This window comes from Microcaecilia unicolor, chromosome 13 (assembly GCF_901765095.1).
Source record: "Microcaecilia unicolor chromosome 13, aMicUni1.1, whole genome shotgun sequence".
Classification (NCBI taxonomy): domain Eukaryota; kingdom Metazoa; phylum Chordata; class Amphibia; order Gymnophiona; family Siphonopidae; genus Microcaecilia; species Microcaecilia unicolor.
This window is the reverse complement of record NC_044043.1, coordinates 58,643,506-58,666,113: the sequence shown is the minus strand read 5'-3', so window position 1 is coordinate 58,666,113 and position 22,608 is coordinate 58,643,506. Positions and strand designations below refer to the sequence as shown.

Sequence of the window (22,608 nt, the reverse complement as noted above, 5' to 3'; positions counted from 1 at the left end):
TGCCATTGCAGAGGACGCATGTGGCTCCAGGCCCAAGGAACGACCTCGATTGTTGCTGCCATTGACCCCACCAACTGAACATAATCCCACGCTGTTGGAGCTGGCATCTGCCTGATGGAAGAAATTTGCTTCAGCAGCTTCAACCGTCTCTGTTCCGGAAGAAAAACTCGACCCTGACGGGTGTCCAATCTTACCCCCAGGTACTCCAGAATGAGTTGGAGTGAATTGACTCTTTTGAAGATTTATCACCCAACCCAGAGACTGTAACAAATCCATCACTGCCTGAATCGCCTGTACGAATGATCGTGAGACTGAGCCCGGATCAGCCAATCGTCGATATAAGGGTGAACTTGCCATTCTCTGGCTCGCAGAAAGGCTGCCACCACCACCATTACCTTGGAAAATGTTCGAGGTGCCGTGGCTAGACCAAAGGGCATGGCCCTGAATTGGAAATGCTGCCCTAACATTGCAAAACGCAAGAATCTTTGGCACGGTGGCCAGATGGGAATATGTAAGTAGGCTTCTTTTAGATCGAGAGACGTCAAAAACTCTCCCGGTTGAACAGCCGCCAGCACGGACCAAAGCGTTTCCATCCGGAAGTGACGCACTTTCAAGGCCTTGTTGACCGCTTTGAGATCTAATACTGGCTGAAAAGTTCCTCTTTTCTTCTCCACTACAAAGTAAATCGAGTAACGACCTCGACGTACTTCGTCCGCAGGTACAGGAACCACTGCCTCCAGACGCAGCAATTCTGCCAATGTGTCTCGCACCGCTGCGCCCTTTATTGGAGATTTGCAAGGAGACTCGAGAAAACTGTCTCCTAGCGGCCAATCGAATTCCAGTTTTTAGCCGTGCCGAATAATGTCCAACACCCATTCATCCGGAGTTACCCTGGTCCATTCCTCCCCAAACTTAGACAGCCGTCCGCCTATCAGCGGAGAGGGCTGGACCAGGGCCCCATCATTGCGAACCTCTAGCTCCTTGCTGATTTCAGGAAGTTGAGGGTGGAATTCTGCGCTCTGGACGAAAGGACTGCTGTGGTTTCTGAGCAAAGCGTGTCTTTTGAAAACCTCCGACCCTCCCGGGTCTATATCGCTTGGAATCTCTAAAGCGTGGACGAAAGGACTTGGCTTGTGATTTAGACTTGTCCTCCAGCCAGCGACCTTTAGAATCCCCAAGATCTTTAACAATTTGGGCCAACTCCTGACCAAATAGGAGCTTTCCTTTAAAAGGCAACTGGGCTAATCTAGATTTAGAAGGCAGGTCAGCAGCCCAATGCTTTAACCATATCCAGCGTCGCGAACAAACACCTTTAGCGGACGTCCGAAGAATATCGTATAAAAGATCCACCAAATAAGCCAATCCTGACTCCAGGAGCAGGAGAACATCAATTCCTCCGGCGACGCTGCCTTCTGCACCCAAGACAGACATGCTCTACCCGCGTATGACCCTCAAACCGAAGCCTGCAACGTCAAGGCCGCGACTTCAAACGAAGCCTTAACCGCAGTTTCCAGCTTCTTCTCCTGCGGATCCCTGAGAGCTGCACCTCCCTCTACGGGCAAAGCCGTCTTCTTTGCCACCGCTGATATCAGGGAATCTACCATGGGGAGACGCAAAGAATCCAGATCCTCCTGTCTCAAAGGACAAAGCTTAGCCATAGCCCGGACTACCTGAAGACTAGCCTCTGGGGAATCCCATTGTGCCTGAATTAACAACATGCATAGCCTCATGAATATAAGAGGATTTTGAGGGTGCTCTGGTTCTTGACATAATGGAAGAGCTGACCGCGGGCGAAACCGCGTATTCCGGGGGAGACAAATTCAGCACTTGCAAGGCCTGAACAATAAAATGAATCAGTTTGTCCTTTCTAAATAGCCTGGCCACGGTGGGGTCACCCCCTTCACCTGCGGGCAACTCCCCCTCTTCCAGCATATCAGTAACAGATTCCCCGGACCCTAGCTCAGCCTCCGAATCTGAATTTCCCAACATCTCAGCCCTGGAGTCCTGCAGCTGCAAGCGGGACTTCTTAGCTGGGTTAAGAGACAAGTCAGAGCACAAGGGAACGGATCTCCCAAAAATGGCCGCCGACTGACACTCGCCCTCTGAGTGCAACAAAAATGCTTTGTTCATGAGAAGTACAAACTCTGGGGAAAAACCGCCCATACTCTCTCTGTAAGCGAAGAACCCGAACCATCGCGTTCAGGTGCGGTCCCAGCTGATCCCGCCGCTACACAGTCTTGTGAAGGCGGCGGTAAGGCAAAAATGGCGCCGGCGGAACCACGCACTGCCCCAGACACCTTTCCCGCTAAGCGAGAATCGCTCCCCTCTGGTGCTTCGACGCCTGGCCCGCGTTCTCCCTGTTCCGAATTTGGTTTTCCCCCCGTAGCGGAACATGCTTCACAGGCACCCGACGCCGACCTCTGTGCCCCGCAGCGCGAACAGCGCTTAACTGACTCAGACGGAACGGACATACCCAAAGTCCTACCTTCTCCACAGCAGAGCCCTACGCACGTTCCCTTCAGCTGAATGGAGAAACTGTTGCTGGACAAAGTAAGCCAAACTAGGGATGGAGAGGAGACTGGTCCATCTGAATTTCTTCTTTTTTTTTTTTTTTTTTAAAGAGGCAGGAGAGTACCCAGCCAAAAACTCAGAAGAGTAACTGAAATAGAGGCTGACAGGGGGAGAAGGGTAGGGACCTGGCACCACCAGGTGTATTCCAAATGTGCTCCTGCACCTCAACCCCAAAGAAGGTTCAACACACCCGAGGGAACGGGATAGGAGCCTCAAACAGAGCTGCACTTCATGCACTCCTTCTACCTGCTAGATAGAGAGAATACTGAAGTTAGTTTGGCTGCACATGCCCTCTTGTGGCAAACTTTGGAGTTCTCTCTATCTAACCTGCTAGAGGAGGGGCATAACCCACAAGTCTCTGGATTGATCTGGGGACGCTATGGAAACTTTGTTGCTTAGACTGCAAGCATTTGTCATTGATTTCCAGCTATGTCCTTTCACCTCAGATCACAGACCATTCCAGGAATATTCAAAATAGACCTTAAAACATTCCTCTTTAGGATCCATTTATATTTACATAGATTGTCTAGGTCAGAAGCCTATCAACCAGCTCAGACATACCAATCCCTACCCTATTACATAGTAACATAGTAGATGACGGCAGAAAAAGACCTGCACGGTCCATCCAGTCTGCCCAACAAGATAAACTCATATGTGTATACCTTACCTTGATTTGTACCTGCCTTTTTCAGGGCACAGACCGTACAAGTCTGCCCAGCAGTATTTCCCGCCTCCCAACCACCAGTCCCGCCTCCCATCTCCGGCTCTGGAACAGACCATATAAGTCTGCCCTCCACTATCCTCGCCTCCCAACCACCAACCTCTCTTCCCCCACCTGCTCCGCCACCCAATTTTGGCTAAGCTTCTGAGGATCCATTCCTACTGCACAGGATTCCTTTATGCATATCCCACACGTTTGAATTCCGTTACCGTTTTCATCTCCACCACCTCCCGCAGGAGGGCATTCCAAGCATCCACCACCCTCTCTGTGAAAAAATACTTCCAGACATCTTTTTTGAGTCTGCCCCCCTTCAATCTCATTTCATGTCCTCTCGTTCTACCGCCTTCCTGCTAATACCCTATCTTTCCTATCATTAATTGTAGTTCAGTTTCTCCCGCCCTACTCTTTTTTCCTATTCTCCTCCTTTTTGACTATTTTTCTCTTTTCAGAATTGTAAGCCACATAGATATGTTTTTATTTGACTTGCGGGATAGCAAGACTGGAATAAATTTGGATTATAGTCTTGTTTTTTTCCATGTACTGTCCCATTCTCCAATATACTAAAACCTTCTTGGTGACACCAGGCTTTGAGTCACTTATTGAAGTTCTCTGTATTTTGTAATCTTTAGAACACAGTGTACTAGGTCTCCATATATCTACAGAAGACAAAGATAATTGAAAACATCTCTAAGTTAATTTTTCATTAGCAGACTATCATGAGCTAGATGTTTAAAAATTATTTTCCAGTTCACAGTAACCCCCCCCCCCCCCCCCCCCAAGGAACAGCCAATTCTAGGTAACCCCAGAAGTGAGGAAAGGTTACAGTGGAGTAAAAGTCAGAACTTGATTCCTTTTCCACAACTGCACACAGACATCAATAGCAGCTTCTTAAAGATAGTTAGCTGACAGCTCCAAAAGCTTTCAGATGAGTGTCTTCCTTCTATTCCACATAGTTTGTGCCACTGTACATCATAATAGTTCAGATAATTAAACTCCTAACGACCAGGTTATGCTGTTGCTACACTGTTCAGGTCACACAGAGCACCCTGTCCTCCATCCAGTTCTGTAAAAGGGCACTTCCTGATCAGCATATGATTTGGACTACTTCAAAAAGTTTGTCCCCACTCCTGCTCCCCCACTCAAACTAAGCTCATTCCTCATTACTGAAGTTGCAACCTTAGAAGTAGGACCCTACAGATGAATTCCACAACAAGCTAGTCTGATGTAATCTTTGAAAGGCCATTCCTTAGCGTCCCTCTGGACCGGCCCAGGATTGGACTGATGGGTTGTGCACGCCTACCAGCAGGTGGAGACTGAGAAAAAAACTCTGACTCTAGAGAGCCAATGAGAGCCCTGGTCATGTGACCCTAGCCTCAGTATTTTCTCAGTCTCCCAGCAGGTAGGACGTGAGCCTATTAGTCTCTCTTTTTGGTATTTGTAGAGAGTGTTTCATAAGGAAGATTTACAGGATCTTATTGCTATGGTGGCTACTACTTTAAATTTTGATGATCAGCCTCCAGCTTCACAAGTCCGAAAGGTTGATTTGTTGGTTAAGGGCTCTAGGGCTTCCAGCAAGACCTTTCCTATGCATGAGGACATTTGGGATGTCATTAAAGCGCAGTGGGAGGTCCCGGATGCTGCTTTTCGGCCTACTAGATCTATGCCTCGTCTATATCCAGTGCCCGAAGCTGATAAAGCACTTCTTAAGCTCCCAGTGGTTGATGCTGTGGTCTCTGCGGTTACTAAACGCAACACAGTCCCAGTAGATGGAGGAACGGCGCTTAAAGATACTCAAGACAGGCGTTTGGACTCTCTTTTGAAGCATAATTTTGAGGTTTCCTCTCTGGCAGTGCAGGCGGCCATTTGCGGATTTTTAGTGGCCAGGGCCTGTTTTCGTTGGGCCGAGAGAGAGTCCTGGATAGATCTTCGGATGATCTCGCAGCTATACATGTCGAGGTGGCAAAGATTGAAACGGGCTCTGCTTTTTTAGCCGATGCTCTATATGACCTGTTGAGGGCATCTTCTAAATCTTTGGCCCTGGGAGTTGCAGCTCGCCGCTCTCTTTGGTTGAAAGGTTGGTCGGCAGATGCGGCCTCCAAGTCTAAGTTAAGTAAATTTCCCTTTAGGGGTTCATTTTTGTTTGGAGAGGATTTGGACAAATTGGTTCACTCCCTAGGAGACTCTAAGGTGCCTCGTCTCCCTGAAGATCGGCCTCGCCTATCCAGTCGGGGTGCCTTGTTTGGACGTGGTAGGCTAAGGTCTTTCCGTAGATTTCAGCCTGATAAAGCTTCTCAGCCTCAGAGATCGCGTTTCTTTACCAGGAACCAGTCCTTTCGAGGTTACCGCAGAGGAGGCAGATTCTCAAGCGGCAATTTTCGCTCCCCTGCGCGTACTTCCCAATGAAGGTGCGAGGGCCCCTTCTCTGGTACCTGTCGGAGCTCGGCTTTCTCAGTTTTATCAGAGGTGGGCCCACATTACATCAGATCAGTGGGTCTTGGAGGTGGTTCGAGACGGATATGCCTTAGAATTTGCAAGGCCTATTTCAGACGCCTTTCTGGAGTCTCCCTGTCGCTCTTCCCTCAAAGCGCGTGTGGTTCGGGAGACTCTCCAGAGGCTCTTAGATCTTCAGGCGATTTATCCAGTTCCTCCTGCCGAGTACAAGCAAGGTCGGTATTCCATTTACTTTGTGGTGCCCAAAAAGGACTCCCCCCATCGTCCTATTCTCGACCTCAAAGCTGTCAATCGCGCTCTCAAGGTCACCAGTTTCCGGATGGAGACCCTTCGGTCAGTCATAGTAGCAGTGCGCAAGGGAGAGTATTTAACAGCCTTGGACCTGACAGAGGCCTATTTGCATATTCCCATTCGTCCTGCTCACCACAAGTTTTTGCGTTTTGCAATTCTAGGCCGGCATTATCAGTTTCGCGCTCTGCCTTTCGGCCTGGCGACGGCGCCGCGCACATTTACCAAAGTGATGGTCGTGATTGCAGCAGCTCTCAGGAAGGAAGGGATTTTGGTTCATCCCTACCTGGACGACTGGTTGATAAGGGCAAAGTCTTATCAAGAAAGTTGTCAGGTCACGGAGCGAGTAGTAACGTTCCTGCAGTCCCTAGGTTGGGTGGTGAACATAGCCAAGAGCCGTTTGGTTCCCTCTCAGTCTCTAGAGTATTTGGGGGTCACCTTTGATACTGCGAGGGGTCGAGTTTTTCTTCCACAGGGCAGAATCCTAAAGCTCCGGTCTCAGGTTCTGAATTTGATGCATCTGAAAGTACCTTGTGCTCGAGACTATCTTCAGGTTCTCGGTTCCATGGCTGCCTCGATAAAAGTAGTTCCCTGGGCCAGAGCTCATATGAGATCTCTTCAGTGGTCTCTTCTGACCCGGTGGTCTGCTCAAACAGATTCCCTTCTGATGAGACTGCCTTTGCGGCTCCGGGAGCGAATCTCTCTGTTTTGGTGGCTACGGATGCAGAATCTCACTGTGGGGATGCCGTTGGAGCCTCCGCGGTGGATACCTCTAACAACAGATGCCAGTCTCCGGACTGGGGGGCTCATTGCCTGGACAAGTGGGCCCAGGGCCTCTGGTCGCCGCTGGAAGCAGTTCAATCCATCAACTTTCTGGAGACCAGGGCGATTCGGTTAGCTCTGCTGCACTTCGGTTCTCTTCTGGAGGGCACAGCTGTGCGAGTTCTCTCAGACAACGCCTCGGCAGTAGCCTACATCAACCGCCAGGGAGGTACGAGGTGCCGTCTCCTGTGTCGGGAAGCGGAGAGTCTCCTGGCGTGGGCGGAGATTCACCTCACGGCCATCTCAGCCTCGCATGTGGCAGGAGTGGACAACGTGCAAGCAGACTTCCTCAGTCGTCACACTCTCGATCCCGGGGAATGGGCTCTGAGCGATCGGGCGTTTCAGTTGATAGTACAGCGCTGGGGTCTTCCAGTACTAGATCTCTTCGCCTCCAGGCTCAACTCCAAAGTTCCTCGCTTCTTCAATTGCCGAAAAGATGTAAGGGCGGCAGGGGTAGACGCCCTCTCGCAGCAATGGCCCTCCGGCCTTCTTTACGCGTTTCCTCCATGGCCACTAATAGGTCGTCTCCTTCAGAAGATCGAAGACCACGGGGGGCCGATCATTTTGGTGGAACCGGACTGGCCTCGGCGTCCCTGGTACGCGGATCTCCAGCGTCTGTCCGTGGCATCTCCTCTTCGTCTTCCGGCACACAAGGCTTTGCTGGTTCAAGGACCAGTTCCGCATCCAGATCCAGCTCGATTTTGTCTTACGGCTTGGCTCTTGAACGAGCTCGTTTAACTAAGCGAGGATTTTCAATGCCAGTGATTTCTACCATGCTGCAGTCTCGTCGCCGTTCCACCTCTTTAAACTATATTCGCACGTGGAGAATTTTTGAGGATTGGTGTGCAGAAGCTGACATTGTTCCTTTTCGGGCGTCAGTACCTCAGATGTTAGACTTTTTACAGCGAGGTTTTGATAAGGGGCTCTCTCTTTCGTCGCTGAAGGTTCAGGCGGCAGCTCTGTCCTGTTTCAGAGGTAGAATAAGGGGTAAGTCTTTGGCTAGTCTTCCCGAGGTGGCTCGTTTTTTGAAGGGGGTCAGCCTTCTTCGTCCTCCGGTCAGATCGGTTTTTCCATCTTGGGACCTTAATCTGGTGCTTTCGTCTCTGACAAAGCCTCCTTTTGAGCCTTTACAAGCATGTTCTCTGAAGGATTTAACGCTTAAGACGGTGTTTTTGGTGGCTATCGCGTCAGCTAGAAGAGTCTCAGAGTTGCAAGCTTTTTCCTGTAGATCTCCATTTCTGGAATTTTCTAAAGAGCGAGTGGTCCTTCAGCCGGTTCCTTCCTTTTTGCCCAAGGTACTATCTCGGTTTCATATGTCCCAATCGGTTTTTCTTCCTATTCTGGGATCCTCCTCCGGAACGCAGGAGCAGCAAAAGTTGCATACTCTGGATGTTAGGAGAGTACTTAAACAGTATCTTGTGGTTACGGAGGACTTCCATCGCTCGGACCGCCTCTTTCTGCTATTTGCTGGTCACCGCAAGGGCCTGGCAGCTTCTAAGCCTACTTTGTCTCGGTGGATCAAAGAAATGATAGCGTCTGCTTATCTCTTGGCAGACAGACCAGTTCCGGCAGCACTTAAAGCTCATTCTACCCGGGGGCAGGCAGCCTCGTGGGCCCTTGGTGCCTCCAGCGGAGATCTGTAAGGCGGTGACTTGGTCATCACTTCATTCTTTCTCTAAGCATTACAGGCTAGATGTACAGTGTCGTCAGGAGACCGTCTTTGCATCTCGCGTACTCACAGCGGGTTTGCTGGGGTCCCTCCCTTAGGACTACTGCTTTGTTACGTCCCATCAGTCCAATCCTGGGCCGGTCCGGAGGGACGCTAAGGAAGGAGAAATTAGACCTTACCTGCTAATTTGCTTTCCTTTAGTCCCTCCGGACCGGCCCAGGTCCCTCCCGTGTTCTATGGTTCTCAACTTTACTGTGTACAGAGATGCAACTGTCGTCTACAGAGCTGTTGTGCTAGTTAGACAGTTAAAGGAGATACATTATGGTCTATAAGAAATAAATTATGTTCTACAAGTTAAATGTTTTGCAAGTTCTCTGGTTATTCAGTTCATAATATTATACAACTTGCACAGTTTATGGGATACACATTTCTGTACATAATTGGCCATGCCACGGCTCTGAACTGAGTTGTTGGTGCGCCCAGTGTCACGGCGAAGCCGTAGTTTAAGCACATTGGTTTCTCTCGTGCTGCCTGGCTGCTTAAATTCCTCAGGGCACAGAATATAGGTCCTTCTTTTCCTTTCTGCTTGGTTATTCAAATACTGAGGCTAGGGTCACATGACCAGGGCTCTCATTGGCTCTCTAGAGTCAGAGTTTTTTTCTCAGTCTCCACCTGCTGGTAGGCGTGCACAACCCATCAGTCCAATCCTGGGCCGGTCCGGAGGGACTAAAGGAAAGCAAATTAGCAGGTAAGGTCTAATTTCTCCTTAATTTTCCAGATTTGTCTTATAGAAACAGAGAAAATGGTGGCACATAAATATAATATGGCCTACCTATACCAACTATTAATCTCTGCTACCACTTCCTCTCCATGAGAGATTTTCTGTGCTTGTCCCATGCATTTTTTGAATTCTAGTGGTCAACCACTCCTGAGTCAACCCCCTTTCATCTTCATCCTATGCTTCCTCGTTCCAGAGTTTCCTTTCAACTAATGGAGGCTTGCCTTATTTGCACTTATGCCACTAAGATATTTAAATGTCTAACATATCTTTGCTCGCCTGCCTTTCTTACAAAGTATACATGCTCGTATCTAAGTCTGTCCCCATTTTAGTAGTCACCCTGTGGTCCAACTCCATCCTGAGTTTAAAAAAAATTTTTAAGGCGTGGTCTTATGTAACACTGTGAAAAGTACACCAATAAGTATTCCAAGAAGTCAGTGTGCATGTCCCTTAAGTCTATCCCATTGAGCAATGGATTATAATTGTCCATAGCCAGATAAATCATCCATAAGATGTCTAACAGGAAGAATAGACAAAGATAGGGGTGGGGAGAACAACTACAGCATCCCACTCACCTGTTACAAGTGAAGCAGACTTTAACAGGCAAGGGAACCAGCCCATTGTGATCCAATTCATGTTGTGGTTTCTTTACATTCTTCCCGGTTTCCTCCTTCCTCCTCCTCTTACTAGTACCTGAAAAAATAAAAGCACATTTTCCCAAATCTTATTATCTTTTGGTACAATTATATCACTAATTCAGGATTGTACCTTTTCGCACATCAAAGGAAAATTGTCAATTTCATTCTGATCAAAAATCAGGTGGATAGGTAAACAAACAGTAGCTCATTCTCAACTTAATATGCAGTAAATGTCAGTGAGAAAAGAACTAAATACCCTGTTCTTTTCCGTATCATTTTTAATGAAAATGAACTTTTAGTTTGTCAGTAGTAAATGTAATGGCCACCAAAAAGACTGACTTTAGGGTCACATCCTTCTCCTAAGCTCGTCTCAGTGGCTCGAAGAGCAAACACTGAAGGGCCTTTAAAACTAACCCCAGGTTCCAGGCCAGACATGGAGACCGCACGGGAGGACGAAGTCGAAGCACCCCTCTAAGAAACCGTGCCACATCCGGATAAGCAGCCAGGGAGAGGCCAGCCTCCTTCCCACGAAAACATGCTAAGGCTGCCACTTGAACACGCAGGAAATTATAGACCAAGTCTTTTTGTAAACCATCCTGCAAAAAGTCAAGTATCGGTGAGACAGAAGCCCGCATGGGTGTAATCGCTTTAGAAGCACACCAAGCCTCAAACTGGCACTAAATCCGAGCATAGGCAACAGAAGTGGAACACTTGCAGGGATGAAGGAGAATGGAGATGACCTTGTTGGAATAGCCCTTGTCTCTCAATTGTGCCCTCTCAATAGCCATGCCGTAAGACCAAAGCGGCAGGCGTCCTCCATGGTTACCGGCCCCTGTGACAACAGGTTCGGTACCAGAGGCAAAGGAAGGGGAGCCTCCACCAGCATCCGACAGAGGTCTGCATACCACGGCCGCCTGGGCCAATCCGGAGCAATGAGAACCACCTCTCCTTGATGTAGCCGAATCCGCAGGAGTACTCGCCCTATCAAGGGAACACATACAGGAGGCCCTGAGGCCAGGGTTCAGCCAAGGCATCCAACCCCGCCGAGTGAGGATCTCTCCGTCTGCTGTAAAAGCACGGGACTTTGGCATTTGCGCTTGACGCCATAAGATCCGCTATGGGCGTCCCCCATTTGGCACAGATCTGAAGGAACACTTCGTCTGCCAGTTCCCACTCCGCTGGGTCGATTTGATGCCTGCTCAGATAATACGGCTTGCACGTTGCTCTGACCTGCAATGTGAGCTGCTGACAAACTGCAGATGTAGCTCGGACCAGTGGCAAATCTGCGTGGCCTGCGCGGCCAGTGCTCTGCACTAAGTGCCGCCTTGTCGATTTATGTAGACCACTGCTGTTGTATTGTCCGACAGAACTCTGACAGCCAGTCCTCCCAGGGTCAAGTAAAAGGCCAGAAGCACCTGGAATATCGCTTTCAACTCCAAGCGATTGATGGACCACTCCGACTCCTCGGATGTCCAGAGACCCTGGGCATGCCTTCCCTGGCAATGTGCTCCCCAGCCCTGCAGCTGGCATCTGTTACCAGCAGGCACCAATCGGGAAGCGCTAGCGGCATTCCTCGCTGCAGCATGCTGTCTGAGAGCCACCACTCCATACTGAGCTGGGCCGCAGGGAGCCACGCAAGTCTGCGCTGGTAATCCTGAGATATTGGAGACCATAGCTGAAGCAGGGAACACTGCAGAGGTCTCAGGTGCGCTCTCGCCCATGGCACCACTTCCAAGGTGGCCGTCATCGACCCCAACAGCTGGACTATGTCCCAAGCTCGCAGGCGAGGCATCCTCAGGAGCAGATTCTGAAGCTTGCACCACCTTTGCTCGGGTAGAAAGACAAACCCCGAGGCTGTGTCGAACCGGACCCCCAAATATTCTAGAGATTGAGAAGGGGTCAGGCGACTTTTGGGTATATTGACGACCCAGCCCAGAGACTGAAGTACTGAGATCACTCTGGCTGTTACATGATGACTCTTCTGCAGAGTCCGCTCTGATTAGCCAGTCATCGAGGTACGGGTGAACCCGGATACCCTCTCACCTGAGAAAAGCAGCTACTACCACCATTACCTTGAGGTTCGGGGAGCTGTGGCGAGGCCTAAAGGCAAGACCCGAAACTGGAAATGTTTTCCCAACACCGCAAACCGGAGAAACCGGTGGTGCGGGGGCCAAATAGGAATGTGCAAGTAAGCTTCTTTCTGGTCCAGAGACTTGAGAAACTCTCCTGGCTGTACCGCTGCAATGACGGAGCGCAGGGTTTCCATGCGAAAATGCCACACTCTTAGTGACTTGTTGACTTCCTTTAAGTCGAGGATGGGCCGAAAAGACCCTCCTTTTCGCGGCACCACAAAATAAATGGAGTAACGACCTTAGCCAATCTCGGTGGGAGGCACAGGGACCACTGCCCCGAGGTGCAACAAAACTTGCAAGGTCTCCTCAGAGCCGCCTCGGGACTCCACAAACACGTCTCTCACCAGGGCATTGAATTCTAATCTGTAGCCATCTCTGATCAGGTTCAAAACCCACTGATCTGAGGTAATCTTGACCCTTTCCTCGAGAAAGAGAGAAAGACATCCTCCCACTGCAGGAATCGAGGAATGGGCCGGCGCACCATCATTGAGAGGGTCGCCCATGAACTCCAGGCCTTGAGCCGGCAGCTGCGGAACGTTTGTCCAAGCGAAAGGAGTTCCTCTGCTGAAAGCAGGCACGTGAAGTGAACCCAGTAGTGTCCCGGGCGGTACCTTCTAGCTTCACAGAAGCGAGGTCTGGAAGAGGAGGGAACTGCCTGACCCTTGAAAGAAGGCCGCGGCCTATCCTCGGGTAAGCGCTGGGGTTTAGCATCCCCCAGGCCCTTGACAATTTTCTCCAACTCACCAAATAGGAGAAGGCCTTGAAAGGGCAACTTCACCAACCTTTGCTTAGAGGCCATGTCAGCCGCCCAATGCCGTAGCCATAGAAGGCAGTGAGCGGTCACCGCCACAGCCATCTGTTTAGCCGAAGCTCTGACCAGATCATAGAGTGTGTCAGACAAAAATGACAAGGCCGACTCCTTCCGCGGTGCCACCTCCGCAAGGGGCTCCGCTCCATCTCCGGGCTGTTCCACTGCCTACTGCAACCAAGCAAGGCAGGCTCGAGCAGCTAACAACTGCGCACAGATGCCCGTAAGGCTAGGCCTAAAATCTCAAAGGACCGTTTGATTGCTGATTCCAGACGTCGGTCCTACATGTCCTTCAGGGTGACCCCTCCCTCTACTGGGAGGGTAGTCTTTTTCATCACAGTCATGACTAGGGCATCCACTTTAATCACGGCCAAGCGTGCCAAGTGCTCCTCACTGAGAGGGTATAAGTGCCCCACTGCCCTGGCAACTTTCAAAGGCCCCTCAGGGTCAGCCCATTGAGCCGGAATAAGCTCTTGGATGGAGTCATGCAAAGGAAAGGCTCGAGCAGGCTTCTTAGTACTTGCCATCCTCGGATTACCAGAGGTGGCTTCGCCCATCACAGGATCTTCAATAGAGAGGGCCTGTAAGGCATGAGAAATAAGTGCTGGCAGCTCCTCGTGGTGGAAAATCCTAACCGCAGTGGGATCATCTGGATCCAGTGGCAATCCTACACCTTCCTCTAGCTCTTCGGACCACAAAGCCCTGCCAGACCCCTCAGAATCCCCACAGCCCGACCACAGGGGGGAAAAGGGGGGTGCGCCACTCTCTGAAGGGGAATTTACCCTTCTGCGCTTGTCTTGCAGCCAACTGTCTGGGGAAAAAACGCCTGACGGCAATCCCGGGCTGGTCTCCACTGGAGGGGAACCAGGTAGCAACGCAGAGACAGATATCTGCAGCAGAGCTCTTTTTAACATGGACGCTTTATGTAAAAGCAACACAAACTCAGGGGACAAAGGCTCACCCTGGCCTCCCGGTTCCAATCCAGGGTAAGCAGCTCCTCTGGTAGCCTCCATCCGAGGCTCCCCTCCAGCCTCAGACCCCTCCGCTCCTGCGGGGGTCGAGCCATGCGGCGCATCCAAGATGGCGCCCGCTGCCAGCTCCACTGAGCGGGAAGAAACAGTTCGCTATGCTCGGGCCGGCCCTGACGTCTGAGAGCACGATTTACAGAGCCCCGCTGCGGATCTGCGCTTGCCACAACGTGAGCAGTGCTTAACAACCTCCGCAGCCATCGCCGAAAATGGCGGAAAATTTCAAAATGGTGGATTCGTGTCTAAAACGTCCCGATCGCAGGCCCTCCCCGGAGGAGCTTCAAGACTCTCTTACCTCACCAGACTGAGTCCCAGAGCTCCGGTCACACTGCACAAACAGAAGCAAGCCTCAGAATTGCAGCGCTAACAAGCGTGTCGTGTTTTTTTTTTTTTACCGCTGTGAGGAAAGTTAGAGGCAACAGCTACAGAGGCACTCCGGAGGTTCAGGAGAGTGGGAAAGGCAGGGAAAGGACGAACCAATGTGCCTGCATCCACATAGAAGAGTGTGGGAAAGGCAGGGAAATGGTAAACCTATGTGCCTTTAAAGTGGGCACCACCAGCCACAACACCCCTGCTACAACTGGCCAAAGCACAGGAGCCACCCCAGGCAGATTTCTGAAGGAGCTGAATAAGCTGCATCCACCTTGCTGGGGAGATAGAGAATACTGAGAGGCAGATGGAGCTAACTGGCCAAGAGGCACTATGGTTTTCAGTGCTCTCTATCTCCCCCTGCTGGTAGGTGGACACAACCCATTCGTAATGGATTCATCTGCTTGATGACAAGGAATCCAACTTTTAATGTAAATCTTATCCTAAACTGCATAAACTATGGTTTTCTAATGTATGGTCTCCTGACCAACTGTTGTCCAATACTAACCTTATTCCTTTTCAGGTTTTTTGTCAACACTAATCTTCCTGCCACCCAAAAAGCCTTCTGGGATTAATTTACTTATGCTATATGTCAATTTTACCCATCATCAGATGTTCACCTGAAGTCGAGCTTCTCAAGTTTATGTCAAGCTCTTATGGTCCCTAAATCGGCCTCTAAAGTATATAAAGTTCTCCAAAAATCTAAACCAAACTCCTGTTTGACTCTTATTGCTGATTTGGAAAAAGAGATGAACTTCTCTCTTTCTAAAAAAAAGAATGAGATATTTTGGATAAAAACCATTAGATAACCCTTTCAGCTGCTCTACTACAATCTACTTACTTTGTTTTTTACAAATCACATTGGACACTAGCCAAGCTGGATAAACTATCATGTAACTTACTAGACATACGTTCGTCTTGTCAATCTGAAGTGGGCTCTCTTGCCCACATGTTAGCGCAATGTTGAAACTTATCATACTGGAAGACAATCTGAGATAAACTACAACTACTTTTCTCCCTACGGACATGAAAAAGCTGGCTGTTTATGCAAATATATTTACCATACTGTCTTAAGAATTAACAAGTCCTAAGATAACAACAGTAATTAGTCACACCACCCTTAAAAGAAGGGCGACAGGTCTATATGCGTCTGCTTTTAGATGTGCCCTTTCAAGTGGAATCAGCTACTAGTAAAAATTCAATGAATGCAATATTTAACCTTTCAAAAAAAAGTTAAAACTATGACCTTAGAAAGCTAGTTTTTTATATTTAGTGACAGTCTCATCTTCATCTGTAGCAGTGTATTATAATACTCAATGAGACTTGAGTTATATACTTAATTTCAGACTTTGACCCATCTCAACTGACTATTCTTGTGTTAAAATTGTGGTTACTGGTAAGGCTCCACCAGGTAAAGGAACTTCAAGTGTGATTAGACTGCTCTCTTGTAAGGAATATGGAATATCTTTCTTCTAAGGAACCTTCTTGTGATTAGGATATCTAATTTTTTCCTGTTTCGATTATATCTTGCCTCCCACCTTTTTTAGTGGACTGGTTTGGCTATCACAGTTTGATTGTATTTCCTTATTCATAATATCCTAGTGATGGCTGATTTTTTTGTACAAGCAATTGTTTTACTTGGATTATATTCTGAAAATTGAATAAAAAAGTTAAAAATAGTATAATTACTACTTATATAAACTGGTTAATTTACTAGCCATTTATTCGCTGATTACATACATTTTTTGTATGCCTTTAGTTTATTGTACTACTTTTATACTATTGAGCCACACAGAATGTTGAATGAACAAGCTGAAAATTCAATAAAGAACATTTTACTAAGCTTCCTCCCACCCCCATAGACGAGTGAAAAACCTTTTGTATGTCAGACCTAATGTGACCATCTCTAGGAAAAGGTGACTAAAATCTAAAAAAAATAAAAATAAAAAGTTTTAATGAATACTGTTAGAGCAAACAGTTTGTAATTTAATAATCCAAACCCCATCTTTTTATAGGGGGGGGGGGGGGGGGGGTGCAGAGAAACAAAACATGTAACTTTTTTAGACTACTTATGGACCCATAATATAAAAAGTCAGTCATTCTGTATCTGCTACTTTAGTTACCTTTTCCCGGAGACTATCACAAATTAAACTAATCTGGTTTAAGGTAAAAGGAGAAATTAGACCTTACCTGCTAATTTGCTTTCCTTTAGTTCCTCTGGACCGGCCCAGGATTGGACTGATGGGTTGTGAACTCTTTCCAGCAGGTGGAGACTGAGAACTTCTGACTCTGGGATAGAGAGCTGCACGGGAACGGGGTTTGCGGGATTGTCGCGGGGACGGAGGCAGTTCCTGCGGGATTCCCACGGGGATGGAAGCAGCTCTGTGGGATTCCTGCGGGGACATGGGCAGTTCCTGCGGGGTTCCCGCGGGGATGGAAGCAGTTCTGCGGTCTTCTTGTAGAAGTGTAAGCTGCACCTGCACCAGCCTCTCATCTACCGAATACCAATTTCTTTGAGTGCTGTCTTCTCCTCTTCTTCTTCCTTGCTTTAACAGCACAAATGTGGAAAGTCTTCCATTAAGGAGATGGTAGAGTCACAAATGATGACGGAATTCAAAAAGGCGTGGGATGAACACAGAGGATCTCTAATCAGAAAATGGAAGTTATATAAAACCTAACCTTAAATGGCTGCATGTGTGTGGATGTGTCAAGTGATGCTTAGATGGCGACTCTGGCTGTGATGAACTAGGGCTGATACCTGGCAGACTTGTATGGTCTGTGTCTCATACATGGCAATCTGGTTTAGGATGGGCTGGAAAGTGCTTAGACAGCCACTTCAGTGGCTGGAAAATGAGGACAGTGCTGGACAGACTTTTACAGTCTGTGTCCCACAAATGAGAAGACGAATAGACTGGAGTGGGCTTCAACGGCAACTCCAGTAGTTGGAACATAAGGATAGGGCCAGATAGACTTCTGTGGCCTTTGTTCCAGAAACACAAAAGAAAGACTATAATCAAGTATAAAATATCACACTTGTTGATTTAATGATGAATTGATCATGAGTGTGACTATTGGCAGAGTGGATGGACTGTTCAGGTCTATTTGCTGTCACTTAGTATGTTACTATTAATCCTCTTTGCTACCAGGCTGGTGCACAGACCTCAGCTCTGACACAGGCACGAGAATCAGATGTCACCTGACCTACTGGCACGTGCATGTGGCGACCTCTCAGCACACAGTGCAAGTGAATCGGAGACAAGTCTTACATGTGCGCACCAGAGTGTTCCAACTTCCATTCCTTCCTTGCCTACAGTGCTGTGGCTCAAATCCAGAGACAGACTGAGGGAGCTGACTGGAATTTTCTTTTATGTACCATTAAATTCTTACGGGGATGGGTTAAATGTTTGCAGGGATGGGTGGGGATGGGTAAGATTTCTGTCCCCGTGCAACTCTCTACTCTGGGAGTCAATAAGAGCCCTGGCCATGTGACCCTAGATTCAGTAATTGAATAACAAAGCAGGAAAGAAAAAGGAACTACCTTCTGTACCACCGGGAATGAGCAGCCATGAAAGCACTGCCAACAGACAAAGTAAGAAATTGTGTATCAAGAAAGTAAATATCACCCTCCCTGGAGAAGATGTTTGAATAACAGCATGTTTTCTTTAATTCACTTTTTCCCCCCCATAGAGAAAGAAAAGAGAAATGCACAGAGCAGCTCCGTCCCGGAATGCTCCCACAGAAAGGACGACTTAAAAGGCCAACCTAAGGAGCATAAAATACTCTCCAGAATGACATATTCATCAAATATCAGAGCTGAATCCACGGGAGGGACCTGGTCTGGAGGGACTAAAGGAAAGCAAATTAGATGGTAATGTCTAATTTCTCCTTCCTTAGCATCCCTCCGGACCGGACTGATGGGAAGTATCAAAGCAGTGTTCTTAAGGGAGAAACCCCAGCAACCCCGACATGAGGACCCTAGCTCCAAAAATCGTATCCTGACAACACTGTACGTCCAAGTCTGTAATGTTTAGAGAAAGAATGCAAGGAAAACCAAGTCACGGCTTTACAAATGCCCACTGGTGGTACCAAAAATCTCTCCACCCAAGAAGCTGCTTGCCCCCTTGTAGAGTGGGCTTTTCACTTCCTCCGGAGTCGGCTTCCCCACCAAGAGGTAGGCAGAAGCTATCATTTCCTTAAGCCACCTAGAAATAGTGGGTTTGGAGGCCGCCAAGCTCTTGCGAGAACCTCTAACCAGCAAAAACACACAGTCTAAACTCTCCCGTGACCTTCAGATGGCGCTTAAAAACTTGCTTTGCATCTAGCTTCTGTAGCTTCCGCTGGTCCGCCGAACTGGAAGAGGAACCCAAAACCAGCAAAACCACAGACTGGGAAAGATGAAAACGGGAAACCACTTTAGGAAGAAAAGAAGGCATCGGACGCAAAACAACACAGTTTTGAGAAAACTCCAAGAAGGGAGATCAACATGACAGGGCTTGCAACTCTGACACTCTCCTAGCCGAGGCAATAGCAACCAGAAAAGCAATCTCGAGTTAAATCATTAAGAGAATAAGATGACAAAGATTCAAATGGTGGCCTAGTGAGAACTAAAAGCACCAAATTTAGGTCCAAGGCCAGAAAAATGCCCTTGACCAGAGGACGAAGGAGATCGACCCCATTCAAAAAATGAGAAACATCTGGATGACTAAGCATTTACCCTGCACTTTATCTTGAAAGCAGAATAATGCCTTCACTTGAATTTTTAAGGGAAGCGAGAGCCAATCCTTTATCAAAACCTTGCTGCAAAAAATCCAACAGCTTCACAAAAGAAGCACAGAGGGAAAATACTGCGCTCAGACACCTGCCTTCAAAAATCCGCCAAGTTCTAACATAATTGAGAGATGTGGAACAACGGCATGACTGAAGCATGGTAGAAATAACCTGAAACGAACAGCCTCTCTTCAGCAGGTGTGCCCGTTCAAGAGCCAGGCCCATAAGACAATATTTAGCCGGGTCTGGATGAGGAATCAGCCCCTGGAGCAGAAGGCTAACCTGATCTGGAAGCCGAAGAGGAGAGGCTGACTGAAGATGCACGAGATCTGCATACCACAGCCTGCAAGGCCAAATCTGGAGCCATCAGGATCACAGGACCCCTGTGAGCCTCGATCCTTTGAATGAGACTACCCAGGAGAGGTCAAGGAGGAAATGCACAGAGAAGACCCGGAGCATCTATCCCGTCTGCCTTGATGTCCTTTCTGCAACTGAAGCGAGGCACCTTTGTGTTGAAACTTGATGCAAAGAGATCCATGAGAGTAGTCCCCCACCACTATACAATCAACTGAAACCCTTGTGGACTGAGGGACCATTCTCCCGGGTCGAGGGTGTGACGGCTCAGAAAATCCGCTTGGACGTTCTGCACTCCCGCCACATGTGAGACTGACAGGGCAGACAGATAACTCTCCATCCAGGCTAAGAGTTTCGCCGATTCCTGTTGCAACAGGCGACTTCTTGTTCCCCCTTGATGACTGATACGAGCTACTGCCATGGCATTGTCCAAAAGAATGTGGACAGCAGCTCCGCTCACTATGGATGAGAAAGCCTCTAGAGCTAGATGAATCGCCATGGTTTTGAGCAAGTTGATAGAAAGGGATGCCCCCTGAAGAGACCAAAGTCCCTGAGCAACTTGTCCCATGCAGTGGGCTCCCCAGCCCCCCGAGACTGGCATCTGTTGTCACCACTATCCAGTGGGGTGCATCCAGCGGCATTCCCTTCATCAGATTGGTTCGATGCAGCCACCAAAAGAGACTGTCGTGTTCCTGGGCCCTGAGAGGTAACCTCTTCAAAAGAGTGAGGCAACCACCTGGACAGGAGGGAAGCCTGGAGGGCTTTCAAGTGCACCCTAGCCCATGGTACTACCTCTATCTTTGCTGCCATGGAGCCCGGGACTCAAAGATAATCCCGAGCACAGGGGACGTGAGTGTATAACAAGGCCTGAATCTGGAACTGCAACTTTGTGAATTCTGTTCGAAGGAAGAATACTTGCCGTGTCGAAGAATACTCCCAAATACTCCAGAGACTGAGACAGAACGACAGCTCTTGGAAAAGTTGATCACCAACCAAGGGACTGCAGAAACTGAACTACCTGAGCAGTGACCTATAAACTCTCCTGATATGACTTTGCCCGGATCAACCAATCGTCCACGTAGGGATGAACCAGAACACCCTCTTTCCAGAGGGCCACTGCTACCACCACCATCACCTTGGTGAACGTGCAGGGAGCAGTAGCCAGTCCGAACAGGAGCGCCTGAAACTGAAAATGATGACCCAGGACCGCAAACCGAAGAAACCTCTGGTGAAGAGGCCTGATTGGAATGTGTAGATAAGCTTCCGTTAGATCTAAAGCTGTCAGAAACTCCCCCGTTCTGACGAAGACTATGACAGACTGAAGGGTTTCCATCCGAAAACTGAAGACTCTGAGGGCTCGATTGACCACTTTGAGATCTAAAATTGGCCGAAAAAAGAGCCCTCTTTCTTTGGAACCATGAAGTAAATGGAACAACGGCCCTCCCTAACTTCTGAGGAAGGCACAAGGCAAATAGCCTGAAGATTCGTACAGCCCTCACCTTGAGCCAGGACTGACAGGGAGACTCTATAAAGGCATCGGAAAGAGGCCAAGTGAATTCTAAAGTATAACAGCCTCGAATACCCACTGATCGGTGGTAATCTGGGCCCATCGTGCTCCCATCGAAATCAGAGGAGGGACTTACACACCCTCATTGGGTGGAACGGACCTGTGGACTGGAAAGAGATACTTATTCTCTTTCACCACGTCAGGAACCGCAAAAGGATTGAGACCTCTAGAAAAACAGAGACCTCAGAGACTGAGAGACTTTGGCCACCCGAAAGCGCTAAAGTCACGTCCCCATCCTCTGCCGAGTGACATATCTCGGCCAGTGACCTTGGGCCTATCCTCCGGAAGACAAGGCACTTTAGTATCCCCTAAACTACGGACTAACTTATCCAACTCGTCTCCAAACAAAAAGGACCCTCTAAAGGGAAACTTACTCAACTTAGTCGGTGGATGCAGCCTCTGACCCCTCAACTTAAGTACATAAGTAATGCCACACTGGGAAAAGGCCAAGAGTCCATCGAGCCCAGCATCCTGTCCACGACAGCGGCCAATCCAGGCCAAGGGCACCTGGCAAGCTTCCCAAATGTACAAACATTCTATACATGTTATTCCTGGAATTGTGGATTTTTCCCAAGTCCATTTAGTAGCGGTTTATGGACTTGTCCTTTAGGAAACCATCTAAACCCTTTTTAAACTCTGCCAAGCTCACCGCCTTCACCACGTTCTCCGGCAACAAATTCCAGAGTATAATTACGTGTTGGGTGAAGAAACATTGTCTCCCATTTGTTTTAAATTTACTACACTGTAGTTTCATCGCATGCCCCCTAGTCCTAGTATTTTTGGAAAGCGTGAACAGACGCTTCACATCCACCTGTTCCACTCCACTCTATATACCTCTATCATGTCTCCCGTCAGCCGTCTCTTCTCCAAGCTGAAAAGCCCTAGCCTCCTTAGTCTTTCTTCTTAGGGAAGTCATCCCATCCCCGCTATCATTTTAGTCGCCCTTCGCTGCACCTTTTCCAATTCCACTATATCTTTCTTGAGATGCGGCGACCAGAATTGAACACAATACTCAAGGTGCGGTCGCACCATGGAGCGATATAACGGCATTATAACATCCTCACACCTGTTTTCCATACCTTTCCTAATAATACCCAACATTCTATTCGCTTTCCGAGCCGCAGCAGCACACTGAGCAGAAGGTTTCAGTATATTATCGACGACGACACCCAGATCTCTTTCTTGGTCCGTAACTCCTACCGTGGAACCTTGCATGACGTAGCTATAATTCGAGTTCTTTTTTCCCACGTGCATCACCTTGCACTTGCTCACATTAAACGTCATCTGCCATTTAGCTGCCCAGTCTCCCAGTCTCGTAAGGTCCTTCTGTAATTTTTCACAATCCTGTCACAAGTTAACGACTTTGAATAACTTTGCGTCATCAGCAAATTTAATTACCTCGCTAGTTACTCCCATCTCTAAATCATTTATAAATATATTAAAAAGCAGCGGTCCTAGCACAGACCCCTGAGGAACCCCACTAACTACCCTTCTCCATTGTGAATACTGCCCATTTAACCCCACTCTCTGTTTCCTATCCTTCAATCCACAATAGGACTTTTCCTCCTATTCCATGACCCTCCAATTTCCTCTGTAGCCTTTCATGAGGTACCTTGTCAAACGCCTTTTGAAAATCCAGATATAC

General features: G+C 48.4%; 1 protein-coding gene across 3 annotated transcripts in view; it reads right to left on the bottom strand.

Moving 5' to 3' along the window:
- The window catches only part of PHF12 (PHD finger protein 12), a 149,416-nt gene that overhangs the window by 90,038 nt on the left and 36,770 nt on the right, over positions 1 to 22,608 (bottom strand). For all 3 annotated transcript variants that reach the window (XM_030222213.1, XM_030222214.1, XM_030222215.1), the window contains one exon: positions 9,876 to 9,993. In XM_030222213.1, the coding sequence (XP_030078073.1) occupies positions 9,876 to 9,993 (118 nt within the window). The remainder of the gene's footprint in view (positions 1 to 9,875; positions 9,994 to 22,608) is intronic.